General features: G+C 43.7%; 1 protein-coding gene across 1 annotated transcript in view; it reads left to right on the plus strand.

Moving 5' to 3' along the window:
- The window catches only part of F13A1 (coagulation factor XIII A chain), a 141,023-nt gene that overhangs the window by 41,034 nt on the left and 78,048 nt on the right, over positions 1-21,941 (plus strand). The window contains exons 4-5 of the mRNA XM_069562899.1: positions 4,895-5,146; positions 20,432-20,550. Coding sequence (XP_069419000.1) covers positions 4,895-5,146; positions 20,432-20,550 — 371 coding nt within the window. The remainder of the gene's footprint in view (positions 1-4,894; positions 5,147-20,431; positions 20,551-21,941) is intronic.

Genomic DNA, 21,941 nt, shown 5'->3' on the forward strand with positions numbered 1-21,941 from the left:
TTTTTACCAAACTTGTGTCATATTTAATACTTGTATTCTAAATCCAAGTCAGTATTTAGTGGCAACAGCTGCCAGGAGTCACTGGAATAAATGAATTATGGTCCTGTTTAGCTGGCAAGATTGCATTCGATTTCCACACTCCAGCACCAAAGGGGTCTCCAAGAGCAACAGAGAAAGGGCAACCTATTCCCCAAGGCTGAGCTTGTACAGAGAGGAGCATAGACAGGAAGTATGGGGACCTTTGGGACAAACAGCTTTGACAGGTGGGTCATGTCCAGGCTTCCCAGAGGCTGAGCCCCGTGTATTCCCAATAATACCACCTAGACAACTGTCATACCTTGGCAGAAAACCATTTTCAAAGCTTTATTGGATTTGTGATAATGTTTATTCAGGGTGTTGATAAATAGATTCTCCTGCAGCAGCAAAGCACCAAGGTGCTACTCTTTCTCCCCAGCTTGCGCCGTATGCATTGACTTACATTAAGATTAAGCGTCTCACTGAATTACACAGTGGCAACTTACGCAGTTACCTCCTTAGAATGCTCTGTCTGCAGCAATAGACCTACCAAAGAATCCTTTAAAGATCCCGGTAATTGGAGAAGCCAAAAAGAAGCATTGTTTTTATTTGTTTTAATGTAGAATTCTCTACATGGTTTATGTAAAACAATTGAAGTAAGTTTTCAGTAAGTTTCTTCTGCTTACAATCAAAATAATTTTCAGACGTATTAGTCTGATTTGTCATTTTCTCCATGTCTAGAATTGAATGCCTGATGCATTTTGGTAAAGTTTGTAAATGAAACATTTGCTCCAGTTTAAAATACCTAGGTATTTGACTATCAGGTAAACCAGACTATACATTGAACTGGAAGCTAAAGAGTTAAAGAATGCTGTGAGGTTGAATACTCTGCAGAGACTGTTTTTCCAGGAACCCATCGGTAAAATTTAGTTTTGATGTTGATCATGAAGTAGAAATTTAGCCCAAAATGGCAACAATAAAGAGAAAAAAGATTTGCTCTGAGGTAGCTTATACATAAAGTTTGATAAGCCTGGACATATGGTAAAATGCTCTGATGTTTAATTTTCTATTGAAATAATTGCCAAAATTTGTTATATATGAAAAATTATGTGCAAAGCATCTTACATGTATTATTTTATTTCACCATTGAGTAGTATTATTATTCTCATTTAATGACAGAGAAAAAGGAAAATAGAGATTTGTAAAGGTCATGTAATTTATTGTGATTATTTTATTTTTTAATTGGAGGATAATTGCTTTACAGGGCTGTGTTAGTTTCTGCCATACAACACAAATCAGCCATAAGTATATACATATCAGTTCAGTTCAATGTACAGTCCTGTCTGGCCCTTTGCGACTCCATGGACTGCCAGCGTGCCAGGCTTCCCTGTCCATCACCAACTGCCAGAGATTGCTTAATCTCATGTCCATCGAGTCGTGATGCCATCCAACCACCTCATTCTTTGTTGATTCCTTCTCTTCCTGCCTTCAATCTTTCCAAGCATCAGGGTCTTTTCTAAGGAGTCAGTTCTTTGCATAAGGAGGCAAAAGTATTGCAGCTTCAGCTTCAGCATCAATCCGTCCAATGAATATTCAGGACTGATTCCTTTAGGATTGACTGGTTTGATCTCCTTGCAATCCAAGGGACTCTCAACAGTCTTCTACAGTATTATAGCTCAAAAGCATCAATTCTTCGGCACTCAGCTTTCTTTAAAGTCCAGCTCTCACATCCATACATGACCACTGGAAAAACCATAGCCTTGACTAGATGGACCTTGGTTGGCAAAGTAACGTCTCTGCTTTTGAATATGCTGTCTAGGTTGGTCATAGCTTTTCTTCCAAGGAGTAAGTGTCTTTTAATTTCATGACTGCAATCACCATCTGCAGTGATTTTGGAGCCCAAGAAAATAAAGTCAGCCGCTGTTTCCACTGTTTTCCCATCTATTGGGCACGAAGTGATGGGACCGGATGCCATGATCTTCATTCTGTGCATGTTGCATTTTAAGCCAGCTTTTTCACTCTCCTCTTTCATTTTCATTAAGAGGTTTTTTAGCTCCTCTTCACTTTCTGCCATAAGGGTGGTGTCATCTGCATATCTGAGGTTATTGGTATCTCTCCTGGCAGTCTTGATTCCAGCTTGTGCTTCATCCAGCCTGGCATTTCACATGACCTACTCTGCATATGAGTTAAATTAGCAGGGTGACAATATACAGCCTTGTCATACTCCTTTCCCAATTTGGAACCAGTCTGTTGTTCCATGTCTAGTTCTAACTGTTGCTTCTTGACCTGCATACAGATTTCTCAGGAGGCACGTAAGATGGTCTGGTTATCCCATCACTTTAAGAATTTTCCACAGTTTGTTGTGATCCACACAGTCAAAGGCTTTGGCATAGTCAATAAAGCAGAAGTAGATGTCTTTCTGGAACTCTTTTGCTTTTTCTATGATCCAGCAGATGTTGGCAATTTGATCTCTGGTTCCTCTGCCTTTTCTAAATCCAGCTTGAACATCTGGAAGTTCTTGGTTCATGTACTGCTGAAGCCTAGCTTGGATAATTTTGAGCATTACTTTGCTAGCATGAGATGAGTGCAACTGTGTCATAATTTAAACATTCTTTGGCATTGCCTTTCTTTGGGATTGGAATGAAGACTGACATTTTCCAGTCCTGTGGCTACTGCTGAGTTTTCCAAATTTGCTGGCATATTGAGTGCAGCATTTTCAGGATCATCTTTCAGGATTCGAAATAGCTCAACTGGAATTCCATCATCTCCACTAGCTTTGTTCGTAGTGATGCTTCCTAAGGCCCACTTGACTTCACATTCCAGGATGTCTGGCTCTAGAGTGATCACACCATCGTGATTATCTGGATCATGAAGATCTTTTTTGTATAGTTCTTCTGTGTATTCTTGCCACCTCTTCTTAATATCTTCTGCTTCTGTTAGGTCTATACCATTTCTGTCCTTTATTGTGCCCATCTTTGCATGAAATGGTCCCTTGTTATCTCTAATTTTCTTGAAGGGATCTCTCTTTTCCATTCTATTGTTTTATTCTGTTTTTCTGCGTTGATCACTGAGGAAGGCTTTCTTATCTCTCCTTGCTATTCTTTGGAACTCTGCATTCAAGTGGGTATATCTTTCCTTTTATCCTTTGCCTTTCACTTCTCTTCTTTTCTCAGCTATTTATAAGGCCTCCTCAGACAATTGTTTTGCCTTTTTGCATTTCTTTGTTTTGGGGGATAGGTTTGATCACTGCCTCCTGTACGATGGCAAGAATCCAACCATAGTTCTTCAGGCACTCTCTCAGATCTAATCCCTTGAATCTACTTGTCACTTCCACTGTGTAACCGTAAGGGATTTGATTAGGTCATACCTGAATGGTCTAGTAGTTTTCCCTACTTTTTTAGATTTAAGTCTGAATTTTGCTAAGGAGTTCATAATCTCAGCCACAGTCAACTCCTAGTCTTGTTTTTGTGATTGTATAGAGTTCTCCATCTTCAGCTGAAAAGAACATAATCAATTTGATTTCAGTATTGACCATCTGGTGACATCCGTGTGTAGAGTCGTTTCTTGTGTTGTTGGAAGAGGGTGTTTGCTATGATCAGTGCATTCTCTTTGCAAAACTCTATTAGCCTTTGCCCTGCTTCATTTTGTACTCCAAGGCCAACTTGCCTGTTACTCCAGGTATCTCTTGACTTTCTACTTTTGCATTTCAGTCCCCTATGTTGAAAAGGACATCTGTTTTTTTTGGTGTTAGTTCCCATGGACAGAGGAGTCTGGCAGGCTACAGTTCATGGGGTTGCAAACAGTCAGACATGACTGGAATGCAAAAGTAGGAAGTCAAGAGATACCTGGAGTAACAGGCAACTTTGTTCTAGGAGTACTTATATACATGTATATGTATATGTATATGTATATATATATATATATATACACACACACACACACACACACACACACACATATATCTCCCCTCCCTCTTAAACCTCCCTCTCAACCCATGCCATCACACCCTCTTTTAATTTACCAGAGATTGCAAAGGTAATAAGTAGCATAGCCAAGATTCAAGCCTAGACAATTTGCCTTTGGAGCCTAAATTCTTGCCCAAGACATAAGCCTGAATTTACTAAATACGACATTGGCAATAAACATGTTTCAGTTAAATAGAAAATTTATTACATATGGACCACTTATAAATGGAGCTCTGTTATAGGTAGTATGACAAATAATGAAATTGCATTCAGAATACACAAAAACGTTGGCCTTGTGCCCCTTATGTGTGTTAATTCGCTTCAGTCGTGTCCGACTGTGTCCAGCCCCATGGACTGCAGCCCACCAGGCTCCTCTGTCCACGGGACTCTCCAGGCAAGAACACCGGAGCGGGCAGCCACACCCTCCTCCAGGGGATCTTCCTGACCCCGGGACGGAGCCTGGGTCTTTCAGTCTCCTGCGTTGACAGGCAGGTTCTTTACCACTACAGCCCCCTGGGGAGCCGTTATGTCCCTGAAAAAACCATTCTAAGTCTTCAGAGAGCAGAATTTTTGGTACTGATGGCTTCACATCACCCTATAAGCTCTGTTTTGGTTTCACATCCAAGATTAGTATTTCTACATCTTATTTGAGTGCATTGACCAACCAACAAAAATCTTTGTAAGTACTGTCATTCTTTTTTAAAAAATATAGACCAGATGAATATGACCTTCAAAAAGTTATGAAAACTAACTGCCATCAGACAGCAAGTTGGCAGCAGAAGTGAAATTCAAAGCCAAGTTTTATTATTTCAAGTCTAATGAATTATTTCCCACCGTCAGCTACTAAGGGGACAGAGTGAGAACAAAGGTAGCTTGTGAAATCTCATGGCTGTATTTCTTCTTTCTTCTCATAGGTCGCTACCCCCAGGAGAATAAGGGAACCTACATTCCAGTCCCTGTGGTCTCTGAGCTGCAGAGTGGCAAGTGGGGGGCGAAAGTGGTCATGAAAGAGGACAGGTCTGTCCGTCTGTCTGTCCAGTCTTCTCCAGACTGCATTGTGGGGAAGTTCCGCATGTACGTGGCTGTCTGGACCCCCTATGGGGTCATCCGCACCACCCGAAACCCTGAGACGGACACATACATTCTCTTCAACCCTTGGTGCGAAGGTAAGGGCCTGGTATTTGTTATCTCACTACAAAAATAGTTCATATATTTCTAATGCATCTCTTTTTGGGTCAATAGCAAAATTATTCTAGAAGGCATGTTCCTTTCCTACATACACTTTCCATGTTTTAAGGACAGAAGATGATGCAAAATTTGCTTTCGTGTATGAGGCTATAACTTAAAGTTAATGCTGCTATAAATTTACTTCAAGAAATAATTGAAGCTTGCCTAAAATTGCACAATTGGTTAATTGTGAAGTTAATATGCTGATGGAATTACCTCTGCGTATGTTATTGCTCTGTTAACAAAATGGGCTTCTTTGCCTTGACTTTCAAAATGGATAGGGTCCAGAAGATAAGACATAGAAATGTACTAGATGTTAGGCACTTAATTGTGTCCGATTCTTTGTGACCCTGTGGATTGTAGCCCACCAAGTTCCTCTGTCCATGAAACTCTCTAGGCAAGAATACTGGAGTGGGTTCCATTCCCTTCTCCAGGTGGATACAATGGAATACTATGAAGCTATAACAAATGATGTGAGTTTACCACTTGCAGAAACATGGATGGACTTGGAAGGCATTATGCCGAATGAAATAAGTCAAAAAGAAAAAGGCAAATACTGTGTATCACTTATATGTGGAATCTAAAAAATATAACAAACTAGTGAATATACAGAAAACAAGCAGACTCTCAGAGAACAAACTAATTTCTAGTGGGGAAAGGGAATAGGGAGGGGCAATATAGGGGTTGGGAATTAAGAGGTACAAACAATTAGGTATAAAGTAAGCTACAAGGATGCATTGTACAGCACAAGGAACATAGCCAATATTTTATAGTAGCTATAAATGGAGTATAATCTTTAAAAATTGTGAATTACTATATCATATATGTACACTTCTAATTTATATAGTATTGTACAGCAACTATAATTAAATTTAAAAAAACTATTAAGATGCATAATCTGGCTTCAGAAAAATAAAATAAAGTTGACCTTGTTTATAGTGAAACTAACTTTTATCTCCTTAATTCAAGTACAGAAAGCATAAGTCTAATGAATTCTGTCAATTTGTTTAAATGCACAGTGGGTGTAAACTTTATAAATCATAACGCTGGATTTGCAAACATGTAACTTCAATATAATTCAGCTTAATCTCTACTGCTATTTTGAGTCTTTCCTTCTGGCTGCTGCAGAAGCTTGATCTAGTTATATTCAAATAAACTTAGTCAAGCCCAAGGATTTCTCTACCAATCCAATTTCAGAACTCTATCACACACAGTATTTCTCCCTGTCCCCGCCTCTGCCCTTCCTTACTTCTGCCTCCATACTTAGTGTGAGGCTGATCTTAAGTTTCAGAGGCAAATGCGAACGCTGCGGTGACACTCGGGGGAGAGTCCACTTTTAGATCTTGAGAAATAAGGTAACGAAACGAAAGAGCTGACGTAAGACCAGAGATTTCTCACACCATCCCATCCCATATACGCTGCTCTCCAGTATCTTCCAAAATGAGTCTATATTAGCGCTGATTCTGAATGTGAAAGTTGCAGTTGGATCAGGGTGGATATGAACTTACACACAGACCACCAGTGAGCAAGGTTTTCTGCCTGGGTATAACATAAACCTGGATCCCCCTGACCCTTTGTTTGAATGATCTATTCCAGTATTCGAGCTAATCCTATGCTCCCCACCTGCCACCTCCATCCTCTTATACCCTCTAATCCTTATCTAGGAGACAAGGTTCATGGCTGATGATAACAGCCTGTGGTTTGCCCAGCCTGGAACCCAAAGCACAGCCCAGCACGGGGGCTGTATAATGAACCCCACACACAACCAAATACACCGCGGCTTCACAGTCCCCAGTGTTATGCTTGCGTGTGTGCTAACGCGGAACATAACACATGTCATAACGCGGGGCTCGTGGAGATATGGTCTGGCATCTATAGAGGAGACAAAAAAAGAGACCACTGCCCAGGCAGAAAAGATCACACAAGAGGGAATCAGACGTTGTCCAAATGAAGCCAGGTGGGCCAGGTGCTGCAAATACCACACACGCGCCGTGGAAGCGAAGTCCAAGGTGACTCAGGACACTGGGCTGAAACTCACGCAGGCAAGTACAGCTCTGATTGATAAAGAATGTTCTGCTGTGTGGCTGGGGGCCTTTAGCTTGCTTTGCATTCATAGGCAATTCATCCTCCTTAATCACTAAATCATTAGTGGGGATCAATAGTCATACCACGTTACGGAGGCCAGGGGTGGATGGAGGGAGAATTATTGGTTAGCTTTTTAACTTAATTGTGCTAACCAGGCTTCCGATCCATCCCAGAAAGGAGCCCTTCTCTGGGTGCTGCAGAGAGACAATGAGCCCACAAAGGCGGCAGGAGTGAGTCGGGCACTTAGTGTGAAGTCCTCTCACTTTTCTGACCACTCAGGAACTCTGAATTGTTAAAAGCATTTTCCTGTTTCAGTTCAAACCTTTCCAGATTGGTCATCTAGAATTAGAGTCAGATCGTGTACCCTGAAAGATGTCAGCATCCCAGCCTATGCTTAGCCCTCAGGGCAACATTTGACAGCTCTCTTTGATAGGGCATCAGTCACTTTCATGGGGCTCATCTTGTCTGAACATTTCCCACCTCATTCCCCATCACTGATGCAGACTTCATCCTAGCACAGTATCTGGTACACGCACGCTTGCTCAGTCACTTAGTCATGCCCAACTCTTTGTGACCTCATGGACTGTAGCCCATCAGGCTCCTCCGTCCCTGGGATTGTCCAGGCAAGAATCCTGGAGTGGGTCGCCATTCCTTCTCCAGGGGATCTTCCCGACCCAGGGATAAAGCCTGCGTCTCCTGTGTCTCCTTCATTGTCGGGTGGCTCTGTGGTCTGGTAGATACTTAATGTGCAATAAACGCTTGCTGCATTGATTTCCTCATTCCAAGTAAATGCTTTCTAGGTTCACTGCACCTATCACCACAGATAAGCTGTGAGTGACACCCCAAACCTTACCATTTGAAGGGAGTCAAAGTCATATACAGTGCATGGGGGACATGTGCTGTGGGGATGTGTGTGTGTAGACGCCTCTCTCTTTTAGCATCTGATGCTAAATTAGCATCTGGTATTTCTAACGTTTGCCCCAAGTGATTGATTTCTTTCCTCGTTTCCTTATTTATTTTTTACCTTTGGCTGCACTGCACAGCATGTGGGACCTTACTTTCCTGACCAGGGATTGAAGCTATGACCCCTGCTTTGGCAGCTTGGAATCTCAACCACTGAACCACCAAAGAAGTCCGTCTAACTTTTTATTCACTCTGACTGTGGCATTTTCCTTTAAACAGAGAAATCAATTAAATTCAATGTAAGGAAATCAGTTTCTAATATCTGGATGCTTTTAATAGGAAGTAATTAATATGAACAAATTGTATAGTATTTCGACATTCATTCTTATACTGTTTGCTCTGTAATTATGCATGGTCTTTTAGACCCTTCAGTACAGAATGAAGTGAGGTACCAGGCCTGGTGTTCCCAGGGTAACAGTGACCAACACCCCTTCCTCTTGGAGACCGTTGAGCCCAGACCAGAATTTACACCCTCAGGCTAGAGCCCTTCATTCATCAATCCACAAATAGTAATAGTATATCTCCCACAATGCTCATGACCACATAATTACCCATGGGTACTACAGCACTATTATTAATTCATTCACACATATTAGGGATCAATGCTGAAGCAGGCACTGGGAATATGTTAGTGAAAAAGACAATCTTCGTCCTCAAAGAGCATCTGGCGACGGTTTCACAAATGAGCTACTAATAAACATGAATTTCAACACTGAAAAGCACGGAAAGGAGTCGTGGCAGAAAAAGAACATGCAATAGGGGTGCCGGCCTGGCTGCGGAGGGGGTGGGTTTAGGGGAGCTGGCCTAGCTGGGGGGGATGGGTTTAGGGGAGCCGGCCTAGCTGGGGGGTGGGGGATGGGTTTAGGGGCACTGGCCTAGCTGCGGAGGGGATGGGTTTAGGGGCACCAGCCTAGCTGGGGGGGATGGGTTTAGGGGCACCAGCCTAGCTGCGGAGGGGATGGGTTTAGGGGCATCAGCCTAGCTGCGGAGGAGGGGGTGGGTTTAGGGGCACCGGCCTAGCTGGGGGGGGGGGAATGGGTTTAGGGGCACCGGCCTGGCCGGGGAGGAGGGGATGGGTTTAGGGGCACCGGCCTAGCTGGGGGGGGGGGATGGGTTTAGGGGCACCGGCCTGGCCGGGGAGGAGGGGATGGGTTTAGGGGCACCAGCCTAGCTGGGGGGGGTGTTGATGGGTTTAGGGGCACCGGCCTGGCCGGGGAGGAAGGGATGGGTTTAGGGGCACCGGCCCAGCTCGGGGCGGATGGGTTAGCGGCTTACCTTTGCACCCTGGGCAGCCCCTAGGATAGTGCGTGCACACAACAGCACTCAGATATGTGGCTAACTGAATTTCAAGGAAGTTCTAATGGAGCTTATGTGACAATTTGGACCCCTTATGCATTCAGACCTTGTACTTAACGAAATAGCATCTATCTCTCTTGCAAGTGTCTGAATCAGTAGAGGCCCATTCATCCTTACAGCAAGTGAGTGTTATTTGGTGTGGCATCAATCAGAAGGGAACCCAGGGAGCTCACAGTAGACTTTATTTTCAGTGGCACATAGATGACCCCGGATTCAAGGTCTGAAGCTGTTTCTGGAGGGAGCATTTATAATCCTTAGCTGAGTGGTTCATTTTTTTTTTTTAATCATTGGAGTACAATTGCTTTACAATGCTGTGTTGGTTTCTGTTGTACAAGAAAGTGAATCAGCCATAAGTATATACACATCCCCTCCCTCTTCACCCTTCCTCCTACATACCTTCAAAGGATGCTCAAAGCTGGTGTCTTCCTGCATTCTGTGTTTCAGAAAGCAGGATCCTTCTCTCTTTCAGTCTAACACGGCACAGAGGTAAGGCTCGTGAATGTTCGCTGAACTGAATTGATAACCACCACTCTAAGAGGCAGGGAGGGGATTATTAGCTTCACATTTCAAAAGAAAAATCAGACTCTCTGGTAATACATAAAATTTTCAAGGTCATCCAGAAAATTGAAACAAGCTGGGGGTAAAACATGGATACGCTGATGCAGGGAGAGATTGAGGGCAGGAGAAGAAGGGAGTGACAGAGGATGAGATGGTTGGGTGGCATCACTGACTCAGCAGACATGACTCTGAACAAACTCTGGGAGATAGTGAAGGACAGGGGAGCCTGGCATGCTGCGGTCCATGAGGTCTCAAAGAGTCAGACACGACTGAGCAACTGAACAAGAGGCTCTTTTATTTTCAGAACCAGAACCACTGGTATCCTGTATTGTGGAATAAGAGAAATAGGAAGTAGATGCCAGCTGGGAAACTTCTGTGATGTTCTAATCAACGCTGGAAAAGCCTACTGTTAAAAATAAATAAATAAAAATAAAACCAGGTTGATAGCTAAAAGATCAAACAAGTTTTCTTTGCAAAAAAAGAAAAAAATTAAACATCCCAACAAGGGCACAGGCTCCCTTTGAGAATATGTGCTAAGTAAAGGATATCTGGCATTTTTCTTTGTAGAACTGCTTCGTGAATAATAGTCTGTCTTCTAAAGATACTTTACACTAAAAAGTCCTTAACCAGCAAAACTGGGAATATAGCACAAATCAACTAAACTCCCCAAGCTGGCCTGAGCTGTGAGACGACGCAGTGTCTTCGCAGGAAATAGACCCAACAGTTGCGAAATCGCTCACCGGTGTCTGCTGGGCTGGTTTTATTCCAGAGTTCACAGGCACAAAGGCAGGCCCCTAGGGAGGTTGAATTAAACCATTTTAGGAAGACAGTGGCTCTGGACCCTTCCGGAACTAAAGCGCAGATGCTGGAAATGCCAGTCCTGACTATACTCCGGGCTTTCTGGGTGGCTGAGTGGTAAAGAACCCGCCTGCCAATGCAGGAGACACAAGAGATGTGGGTTTGATGGCAACCCACTCCAGTGTTCTTGCCTAGAGAATGCTACGGACAGAGCAGCCTGGCGGGCTATAGTCCATGGGGTCGCAAAGAGTCAGACACGACTTAGTGATTGAGCCCAGGTGGGATGGTGGTAAAGAATCCTCCTGGCAGTGCAGGAGACCCAAGGGACTTGAGTTCGATCCCTGGGTCAGGAAGATCCCCTGGAGTAGAAAATGGCAACCCACTCCAGTATCCTTGCCTAGAGAATGCCACGGACAGAGGAGCCTGGCAGGCTATAGTCCGTGGGGTCGCTGAGTCAGACACGACAGCAATCTGAGCAGTAAATAGACTCCAGTGTTTCCCAGATCCCATAGGTGGGAATCATCTGCCTAGAGCACAGCCTCAGGGGTCACCACCCCTTCTGATGTCCTTGAGATGGAAAAACACACCGTGATGACACCAATCTGGAGTCACAAGTGCTCCACAGAGAGGGTCACTCCCTGGAGCGCTGATGACACCCACCCAGCAGGTCTTACCTCTTTCTTTAGTGGCGCTCAGCTTTTGTATAAAGGGGAGGGGAGTAAAAAGTGTTAGTCACTCAGTCGTGTCCAACCCTTTTTGACCCCATGGACTAGAGCCCGCCAGGCTCCTCTGTCCAAGGGATTTCCCAGGCAAGAATACTGGAAGGGAATTGTTCCAGGAGATTATGCCAACCCAGGGATCGAACCTGGGTCTCCCGCATTGAAGGCAGATTCTTTACTATCTGAACCACCGGGAAAACCCCAAAAGTTGTTTCTAATTCCTCACTCAAAATCCTTTTACCAAAAAGGTGAAACATTTCGCCTTTTTGAAGATGTCAAATCACCATTGCTTCTAAAGGATCTCAAACAGAACCAGACTGTGACTTAAGCTGTTCAAGAGTCTCTTTGGAGATAAAATATGGGAGAGCATTCTAGCTCCACAATTTTCTCTGATCCCTTTGCCAGGCTTGACTTTAATGACCTTAGAAATGGGGCTTGCTTTAACTTTAAAATCGCATGAAAATAAGCAAAAGGAAATTTTCAGCCCAGGTGATGATGAATAGCTCTCCTTCGCCCTCTGAGGTTAAACAGATACTGAAATCAATAGGCTTAACTTTCATTTTTACATGTTTGTTATAAATTCTTGCTTTCTCTGGGTGGGGAGGCCAGTGGTAATTTCCACAGGGGCCAGAAATCAGCCCTAGAAGTGAGTCCTAGCAGTTCTCAGCTCACAATTTGCTTTTCTTAGCTGCCCTACTCCTCCCACTGGAGGAATTATAAAATCAAGGAGGCCGTTCTTCTTTACCCCTTGCCTCCCGGTAGTCACCCAGGAGGAGTGGTGGTTCACAAGGCATGCTGAAGATCTGCTCTGGGCAAAGTGCATGGAGGCATGAACCCACACTCAGCAATGGCGCCGTGTTTCCTTTGGGGTTTCACCGTTGGTTGCTGGTTGTTGGCCAGAGGTTGCTTAGGATCAAGAGGTTGTCCGCAGGTCCGCGGTGCCGCCATTCCAGCTCTACAGCCCTCTGGGCCTGGTTTCTCCTATCAGCTCTCACACAGTTGAGAAGCGTAGTCCCCACACTTGTGCACACACACACACACACACACACACACACACACTCTACTTTCTCACAGTTCAGATTGTTGGTTGACTAGAACAGTGAATTGCTTGTCAGCTTGTTTTTCCTTTTAATAAAATAATAGTATCCTTCATTTTACTAAAGTGCAAAACCAATCTCTTCCCACCCCCATCATCGGATCTAGAAAACCTCACTACGCCTTTCAAACTAATAAAAAATTTTTAAAAAACAAACAAAACCCACACCCCCTGAAACCAACAACATCTCAAGAGGCAAATGATTGAGTTTTCCTGTTTTTGTCAGCCTATCAAACACAGAGAGTTTTTCAGAGTTTCCATGGTGATGAGATTTTTTTTTTTAATCCTAGCTTTGGACAACTATATTTTAAAGTGACATATCTGAATAAAAAGAGGGGAAAGAAAGCTCTGCTTTCCACATTCAATCTTCCTTTAAAATCATAAATAAATTTAAAATGAAAATCGAGGCTCTGCAGTTGATCCCCCTGCCTTGTTGTGGAGCCATGATTATGCCTGCCTCTTCTGAGGCAAGTTTTAATTCAGCAGCTGGAAGGAAACAGGTGGGCTACTGCCTTCCTATTCATGACGTGCCACCTAAATTTATGACTTCTCATCAACAATAACCCAGAGCCCCAAAGTAAATCCTTCATTTTCTTGGACTTCTCTCTCACCCTCCAAGCCCTGGACATCCATCCCCGTCTCTCATTCTAGCAGGGGGCATTTATGTTCCCAGGCGCAGTGCGCCGGGTGCTGTGCAGACAGTGACTTGATGCCTCCGACTCAACATCATAGTCTATTTGGGGGACAGCTTGGTATTCAAACCCTAGCTTCACCTCTCATCTGCACAGTGACCTTGGGAAAGATACTTTCCTTCTCTCTTCCTCAGTTTCCTCATCTGTCACATGGGGAAAATACAGCGCCTTCCCCTGGGAGACATTATGAGGGGTTTTTTAAGAAACAATTTTACGTGTTTATTTATTTGGCTGTGCTGGGTCTTTGCTGCTGCTCAGGCTCTTCTCTAGCTGTGGCGAGCGGGGCTCACTCCTCCTGGAGGTACACGGGCTTCTCGCGGATCGTCTTCTCTCGTTTCAGCTCCTGGGCTCTGGAGCAAAGGCTCCGTCATTGGGGTGCACAGTCTTAGCCACTCTGTGGCACATGGGATCTTCCTGGATCAGGGACTGAACTCGAGTCTCCTGTGTTGGCAGGTGGATTCTTTACCACTGAGCCACCAGGGAAGTCTTCACTATGAGTTTTAATAAGTGTGTTTTTGCACCACATTAGAAAGTTCCAGGCATGGAGTAAACACTATACACATATTTTTTCCAGAAATAATGAAATCACAGCACGGAGTCAGTGTAATGGGGGCGTGTCACTGCAGCATCCATGGGACACTACAGAGCAAGGCTGCATCCAGCCTGTGCTGGAAGGACAGAGAGACTTAAAGGAGGGGGAAGTGTTATAACTGTATAAAAACACATCTTTTGATGATAAGGACATTGATAACAAAAAGAGCACACCGTATTGTTCTGGAGGAAAAAGTAATGCAAAAACACCCTGAACTTGTTAAGCTCTCCTTAAACAGGTAGTTTCCGTAAATGCAAGCAGATTTTTAAAAATAACTTTGTTTTTCTCATGATGAAACTCTTATTACAGACACAAAAAATAATGAAAGCATAAAAAGAACTCAGATTTACAAATCATTGCTACCGTTTTGGTGCACTTCCATCCATTTACTGTATTTTTGTATAGTTTTATTTTTGTGAGAGTGAGTGAAGTCACTCAGTCGTGTCCAACTCTTTTCGATCCCATGGATTGTAGCCTGCTAGACTCCTCCATCCATGGGATTTTTGCAGGCAAGAATACTGGAGTGGGTTGCTATTTCCTTATCCTAGGGATCTTCCCGGCCCAGAGATTGAGCTCAGGTCTTCTGCAATGCAGGCAGACTCTACCATCTGAGCCACCAGGGAAGCCAAGTTTTATATTTAACTGACCATTAATTGAATACACTATTCTTTAAAATATATACATATGTATACATATAAAGGGGGTTTCCCTGGTGGCTCAGTGGTAAAGAATTTGCCTGTCAACGCAGGAGATGCAGGAGACACCAGTTCAACCCCTGGGTGGGGAAGATCCCCTGGAGGAGCAGATGGCCACCAACTCCAATTTTCTTGCTGGGAAATCCCATGGACAGAGGAACCTGGCAGGCTGTAGTCCATGGGTTCACAAAAGAATAGGACGTGACTTATTAACTAAACCACCACCACCACAGTCATTACAGAAATGCAAATTTAAACCATAATGAGATATCATCTCACAGCTGTTAGAATGGCCATTACCAAAAAGATGAAAGATAGCAAATATTTGCATGGGCATCGTGTTTCTCTCACCCTTGTATTTTCTATGAAGCTGTTAGTTCTACTTAGAGGCTTCCCTGGTGGCTCAAACAGTAAAGAATCCGCCTGCAACGTGGGAGACCTGGGTTTGATCCCTGGGTTGGGAGGATCCCCTGGAGAAGAGAACAACTACCCACTTCAGAATTCTGGCCTGTAGCATTCCATGGACAGAGGAGCCTGGCAGGCTACAGTCCATGGGTTGCAGAGTCAGACATGACTAGAGACTCAATCAGATTCATCTATAAGTGAATTGTTTCCTTTTTTCTTCGGAGCAGGTGTGGAGAGAGCACTGAAGAAGCATCTACTTCTTAAGTCAGATGCTATGTGCTTCCTGGAGCGTTCATCCTATCAGGAGATTTAATGTCTGCTTGTCGATTCTTTTGTGATGCTCAGATTTACCAGTGGGATCAGGGTTATCACTCTCATCCATCCATTATGAAGTTCCCCATTAGCCTTTTAAAAATGATTTTAGCCTAGATCCATCAATTCATTAGGGATTGCAAAATGGTGATAGTCTCATCTCCCACTCATTTTGCATTTATTAGCATCAGTGATTTCGGTGCCTCGAGGTAGTATTCATATAAGCAAGTCTAGATACGGGGCTCTTTCCTTATTTCTAAGTTCTCAGAATAATGGGTTGATTTGTAGCACCCTACAACGGTGACCAATACATTTCTTAAATCACCATGAAACTATGAATATTAAAATATTTAATGTATCCTAATCTTTTGCAGTGATATTATTTTTGATATTTTAATTGTCCCATTCTTGGCCGGTGGGAGTCTCTTTACGTTGATTTCTGATTTCTTTGTCATGAGTCCTAGAATCTTTAATAGCCTTCTTGTTTTCTGGCAGGAAGAAGCAGTTCAGGCTAGCCTTGTACATTTCCTGACCCAGACCTCCAATCATCTTTCTCAAGGAGCCCAGATACCTTTTAATGGGGAGGGGAAAGGAGGAGAAATGGTGCCCAGAGGTCATAATCAGGCTCAGGGGCACTTACTGCTATCACACTGGTTGTTTTTTCGAGTTCTTTTCAGTGGACAGAACTAAAAAATTGTGATTCTTTAAACAGAAAATGCATCATGAGTTTTTATGCTCTTTTTTTTTTTTGCTAAAATCCTTTTATTTGTTATTTTCTTATAATCGATTTAAGTTTTTGATTATTATAGTACGCTCTGTTTGAGACACTTCAAAGTATTGCAAGTACAGTGGAAATAGGAAAATCTGTTAATAATAATGTTTGCTGGTGAAAAATCGTAATGTTAGTCTCTCAGTCATGGCTGACTCTTTGTGGCCCACCAGGCTCCTCTGTCTATGGGATTCTCCAGGCAAGTATACTGGAGTGGGGAGCCATTCCCTTCTCCAGGGGATCTTCCCAACTCAGGAATCGAACCCAGGCCTCCTGCATATCAGGCAGTTTCTTTACAGTCTGAGCCACCGGGGAAGCAGCAAATGCAAAAATTAGTTTATGAAAAGCACAACTGCATGGGAAAAATAAACAGCCTCTCCCTTCATATATATTCTTTCTTATTTTCTTTCTGTAACTTTCCCAAATAGAGATATTCAACAGTAGCTTAAAATGGCCATCTCCCAACATTTAAATGAATCAAATTCTCCAATGGGTGAATAAAATTATGAGTAGTAACCTGGAGCTCAGCTGAATCAGGCACTTTGCAGCCTTAAGTGGGAATGTCTTCCAATTTCAGAGTGATATGTCCTCAGTCTGTACCATCATTTTAGTGAAAACTCAGAAAATAATTCTGGTGGAATGAGTTTCACCTCCCAACAGGATTAATAGATGCATTCACTGAAGTTCCTATTCTTCATTTGTGGACTGTGAAGACATGAATGGTAGCTGGAAGATCCATAGGATTCTAGGTCCAGTAGCAGATGGGATCACAATATACCAGGACAAAGTCACCTACGTTTTGACTTACAAAGGCAGCAGTAGCTTTAAATTTGTGACTTAATTGCAGACCAGCTGCACTACAACTTTTTCAAATGACAAAAATACAAAAAAAGTGTGTTACAAAACTATCTCAGGAAAAGTGTAGTCTAACAAAACAACAGCACTGAAAAGGTATCTTGCTCCAGAGGTCAGCTTGGAAAAGTCATTACCAAATCTAAACATCTTCTATTTCATACAAACTCTACTCAGAAATAGTTCTGAGACTTATTTCTGGCTGAAAGTATCAAAGGGTTTATTTGTCAAGAAAGGAATAGCTTAATTGACAAGGATGGATAGAATGAGTTCATACTCATCAAGATTTCTGCAGTGTTAAGGTACTAACAAGCATCCTTTAATGGCAGAATGTGGTAATCATGGAATTAATTATTGCTAAAGTAGTCTTCAGATGAAAAAAGAGAAAAAAAATCAAATTAAACTTGACACAACCTGACAAACACATGTCAATTTACAGTTTAAAGGTTATTTTACTAAATATCTATATTTACATAATAAGTTCCCCATAGCATTTTAAGATGAAGGTTCTTTTCATTTATCCTGGCAAGCTATAAATGAATAATTACACTGTTTAAAGACTTATTTAATATGCTTTTTTAAAATTAAATTTGCTGCTGCCATATAGTCACTAAGTCATATCGCTTTACGACCCCATGAACTATACTTATAGCCCTCCAGGCTCCTCTGTCCATGGGATTTTCCAGGCAAGAACACTAGAGTGGGTTGCTGTTTCCTCCTCCGGGGGATCTTCCCGACTCAGGGACTGAATCCAAGTTTTCCGCATTGGCAGGTAGAGTCTTTACCGCTGAATCACCAGGAAAAGCCTTATTAAATTTATTTATTCAAAGATTCTTCTTTCTCTTGAGTCCCAAAGAGAAAAAGGAAAGATCTGACATTTAATAGATCAATAAGCACACTGGTAACTGACGGTGACAAAAAGCAGAGTAATGGTTCCCTGGTAGGGGTGGGAGGCCTGAGACAGGATTGGGAGGGAAGAATTACAAAGAGGAACAAGGAAACTTCTGGGGTGATATATATGTTTATTGGGCTTCCCAGGTGCTGCTCATGGTAAAGAACCCACCTGCCGATGCAGGAGACATAAGAGGCAGTGGTTCCATCCCCGGGTCGGGAAGATCCCCTGGAGGAGGGCATGGCAACCCACTCCAGTATTTTTGCCTGGAGAATCCCTTGGACAGAGCAGCCTGGACAACTACAGTCCATTGGATCACAAAGAGTCAGACACAACTGAAGCAACTTAGCACGCACGCGTGCACATGTTTATCATTCTGGTTGTGAGATTATATGCTTTAAATGTGTGCAGTTTGTTGGACAGCAGTACATATGTAAATGTGTGTGTATGCGTGTGTCAGTGCATGTGTGTATCAACAGCTGCGTGAAACTGGGCGAAAGGTAACCCAGAGGCAAAGAATGGAAAGGAAGTCACAAGACAGTGCTGGAGCACAGACCAGACCATGAAATCTCCAGAAGATTTGATCAAAGCTGTAACACGGCCCAGAATGGGCCCAGGCTGGTTGGATGGAGCAGTGCTGGGCAAAGTTTAATATATACACAGATCCCTGGGGACCTCGTTACTATACAGATTCCGACTGGATCTGAGCTGGGGCCTGAAACTGCATTCCTCACAAGGTTCCAGGTGGTGCTGACGCTGCTGGTCTTTCCACCATTCTGTGAACATCAGGGGGCTGGGACATTTGTTCTCAACTGTGGCTGCGCATCAGACTCACTGGAGAGCTTAAATTTAACTCATTAGTTAATTAATTCACTTTTTAAAAATCTGATGCCTGGATCTCACTGCCGCTCCCAGAGATTCTGATCCAATTGATCTAGAGTTCAACTCAGGGTTAGGGTTAGTACAGTTTTTAAATCTACCCAAATGATTTTAATGTGCAACCTTGAATATTCATTGGAAGAACTGGCACTGAAGCTGAAGCTCCAATACTTCGGCATCGATGCAAAGAGCTGACTCATTGGAAAAGACCCTGATGCTGGGAAAGATTGAGGGCAGGAGGTGAAGGGGTCAACAGAGGGATGAGGTGATTGGATGACATCACCAACTCAATGGACATGAGTTTGAGCAAACTCCGGGAGATAGAACAGGGAAGCCTGGCATGCTGTGGTCCATGGGCTGAGAGAGAGTCAGACACGACTGAGCAACTGAGCAACAACTACTCCAGAGGGATGGTTAAAAGCCTTACCAGGAAATGGGAAGGAAAGATCCCCGATAAAGTAGCAGGATGGCAAGGATGACCTGGGCCGGAGAAATGTGATGAGCCACCTCCCTGCTCAGACCGGAAGCTGAGCATCGCCTAGGCTGCACACTGACCAGAGTAGGACTTAGAGCTGTGCAGGCCTGTGTGTGTTAAAGATGCTTTTGCTGCTTTCATGCCTGGCCTGGGAATAAGCACCAGGCTGATTCCTCAGTAGGCAGATGGGGAGCAAGGCTTTCCTGAGATTAGGGCCACAGGCAAGAAGAGTCCTTATGGGCTTCCTGGCTGCTCAGTGGTAAAGAACCCACCTGCCAGCGCAGGAGACGTGGGTTCGATCCTTGATCCGGGAGGAATCCACTAAGGCCAGGAGCCACAGCTATTGAGCCTGTGCCCTCGAGCCCGGGAGGCATGACAAGAGAAGCCCTCTGATCACATCTAGAGAGGAGCGCCCGCTCTCTACAACTAGAGGAAGCCCTCACAACAACCGAGACCCCGCACAGCCAAAACTCAGCAAACCAACTGTTTTTAAAAAAGATGAGAAAAGTCCTTGCGATGGAGGAAGATGGTCAGAGAGGCCAATTGGACAAACTCTTACCAATGCGTGCACCAAGACTGCTCCTTGAAAGGAGACAACACCCAGCCTCCCATCTCTCCTGGGCGGGCCACAAACCAGGCATGACCCATGACGCTCCAGCCTGCTAATATGCCCCAGATGTGTTATAAAATCATCTCTGATTCTTTTAACGTTAATACTTTGGAAATTAGTTTTTTGATCTGTGTTACAGGTTTTTATCTGCCTTATAGAATTCTGATTCTAAAACCACTGATGCACCAGAATCCTAAAATGTTTCATGAGACTTATCAATTTAATTGTGCTACTTGGAACTTAGAGAGCCAAAACTTGTCAGCATTTTGACAACAAATGTCATCGTTTCCAGACTGATCTTGGCCACTTTCGTTCGCCGTTGTTAAAATTACATATTGTGAAATGAGCTACTTTTAGTGAAACAAGACTGTTTCCCATTTGGTTGAGTAATTGCAATTTATGATCAGAATAAACTTTCAAGTGTATAAAAACTTTCTGGCTTGGTTAATAGTCATTATGTTTAAATTCCAATGCAGAGGATGCTGTGTACCTGGATAATGAAAAAGAAAGGGAAGAGTACGTCCTGAATGACATCGGGGTTATTTTTTATGGAGACTTCAATGACATCAAGAGCAGGAGCTGGAGCTATGGTCAGGTGAGCCACTTAACTTTTGTCATTGTCAAGGACATCTTTACTCATATTTTCAGTCCCATGTATCACTGCAGGGTGGTATGTGTCAATATTGGACAAGCACAATTTCCTGCTTTTCAGGATCTGAGGCTCTAAGACAGCCTGGGTGCAGACTTAGAAGGGCACCTGCATAATTCATCAGCTGAAATCACATATTTCTGGTTATCACAGTGTTACAGAGATTGGAGCCTGTGTGGTTGGCATGGCATTCCAGTGAGAAATGCTGTGGCGCTTCAGAACAGTGAAATCCCAGGAGCTCAGAGTCTGGTATCCAGCCTGCTTTCCCGCCGTTGTGCTGTGCTCAGTCACGTCCTTCTCTGTGACCCCGTGGACTGTAGCCCACCAGGTTCCTCCAGGCGAGGATACTGAGCTGCCATTTGCTGCAGCAGGGGATTCTCCCGATTCAGGGATCAAACCCGTGTTGCCTATGTCTTCTGCTTTGGCAGACTGGTTCTATGCCACCAGTGCCACCTGAGCAGGCTCTCCATCTTAGTTGGTTCTAACTAACTTTGAGAATCACACACCCACTGTTCAGCTTTGCCCACCTGCATTTCTGATATCCCACTGGGCTAAGGATCAATGTTCTTCCCCTGTTTGGGGATCCTTGCCTGTCTCCCCAGTTCCAAGCCCTCCGCTTCCTGAGTGACATACAACCCGTGACCATCGCTTATTGTCTGATGTCCTTGCCTTGGGTCCCTAATTCCTAACGTTTAGATGTGATTCTATTTACACCCCCAGTGTGACAACAGAGAGCGAGGGCTAACAAGGAAAAAAAAAAAAAAACTGATACAGGTGGGTAGCAAGGAGGCCTGGGAAAGGGTGCCCAGCATGATGGGGGCCCTTAGCCAGCACGGATAGATGCCCTGGAGCACACTTGCCACTTTCCTCTGCTCTCATTCAGAGTCCATTAATTTGGGTATTTCAGCCCAAAGCCAGTAGTTTGCAACGAGGCAGGGTAACTAGTTCTCTGACGATGTCTTTACCATTCCTGTTGGCCGCTGTCACGCCCCACAGACACAGCTGAAAGATGCTGCCTCACAGGAACCAGAGTCATGAGTTCTTCACGTACCTGGAGAGCTAGTGCGATAACCCATTCCTGCAGCCATCACGTCAGTTTAGGATACACCCAGAATTGGTCTTCTAATTGGATTTTAATCGAGAATTACATGGTAATCAGCCATCAAGACAGCGGTGTCTGTCCTGACCACTTGGGTGGATAACATACAAGGTTTCTGTATTCAGGGAACTTTCCTGTACAATGAGGTGCAGTATGGGTATCATCCTCCAATTTTACCATTTTTAAAAACTATTTTTGTCTTTGCTCCTTTTTTGGAAAATTCTGGTGTTCTGTGTAG

Source organism: Ovis canadensis, chromosome 20 (assembly GCF_042477335.2).
Source record: "Ovis canadensis isolate MfBH-ARS-UI-01 breed Bighorn chromosome 20, ARS-UI_OviCan_v2, whole genome shotgun sequence".
Lineage (NCBI taxonomy): Eukaryota > Metazoa > Chordata > Mammalia > Artiodactyla > Bovidae > Ovis > Ovis canadensis.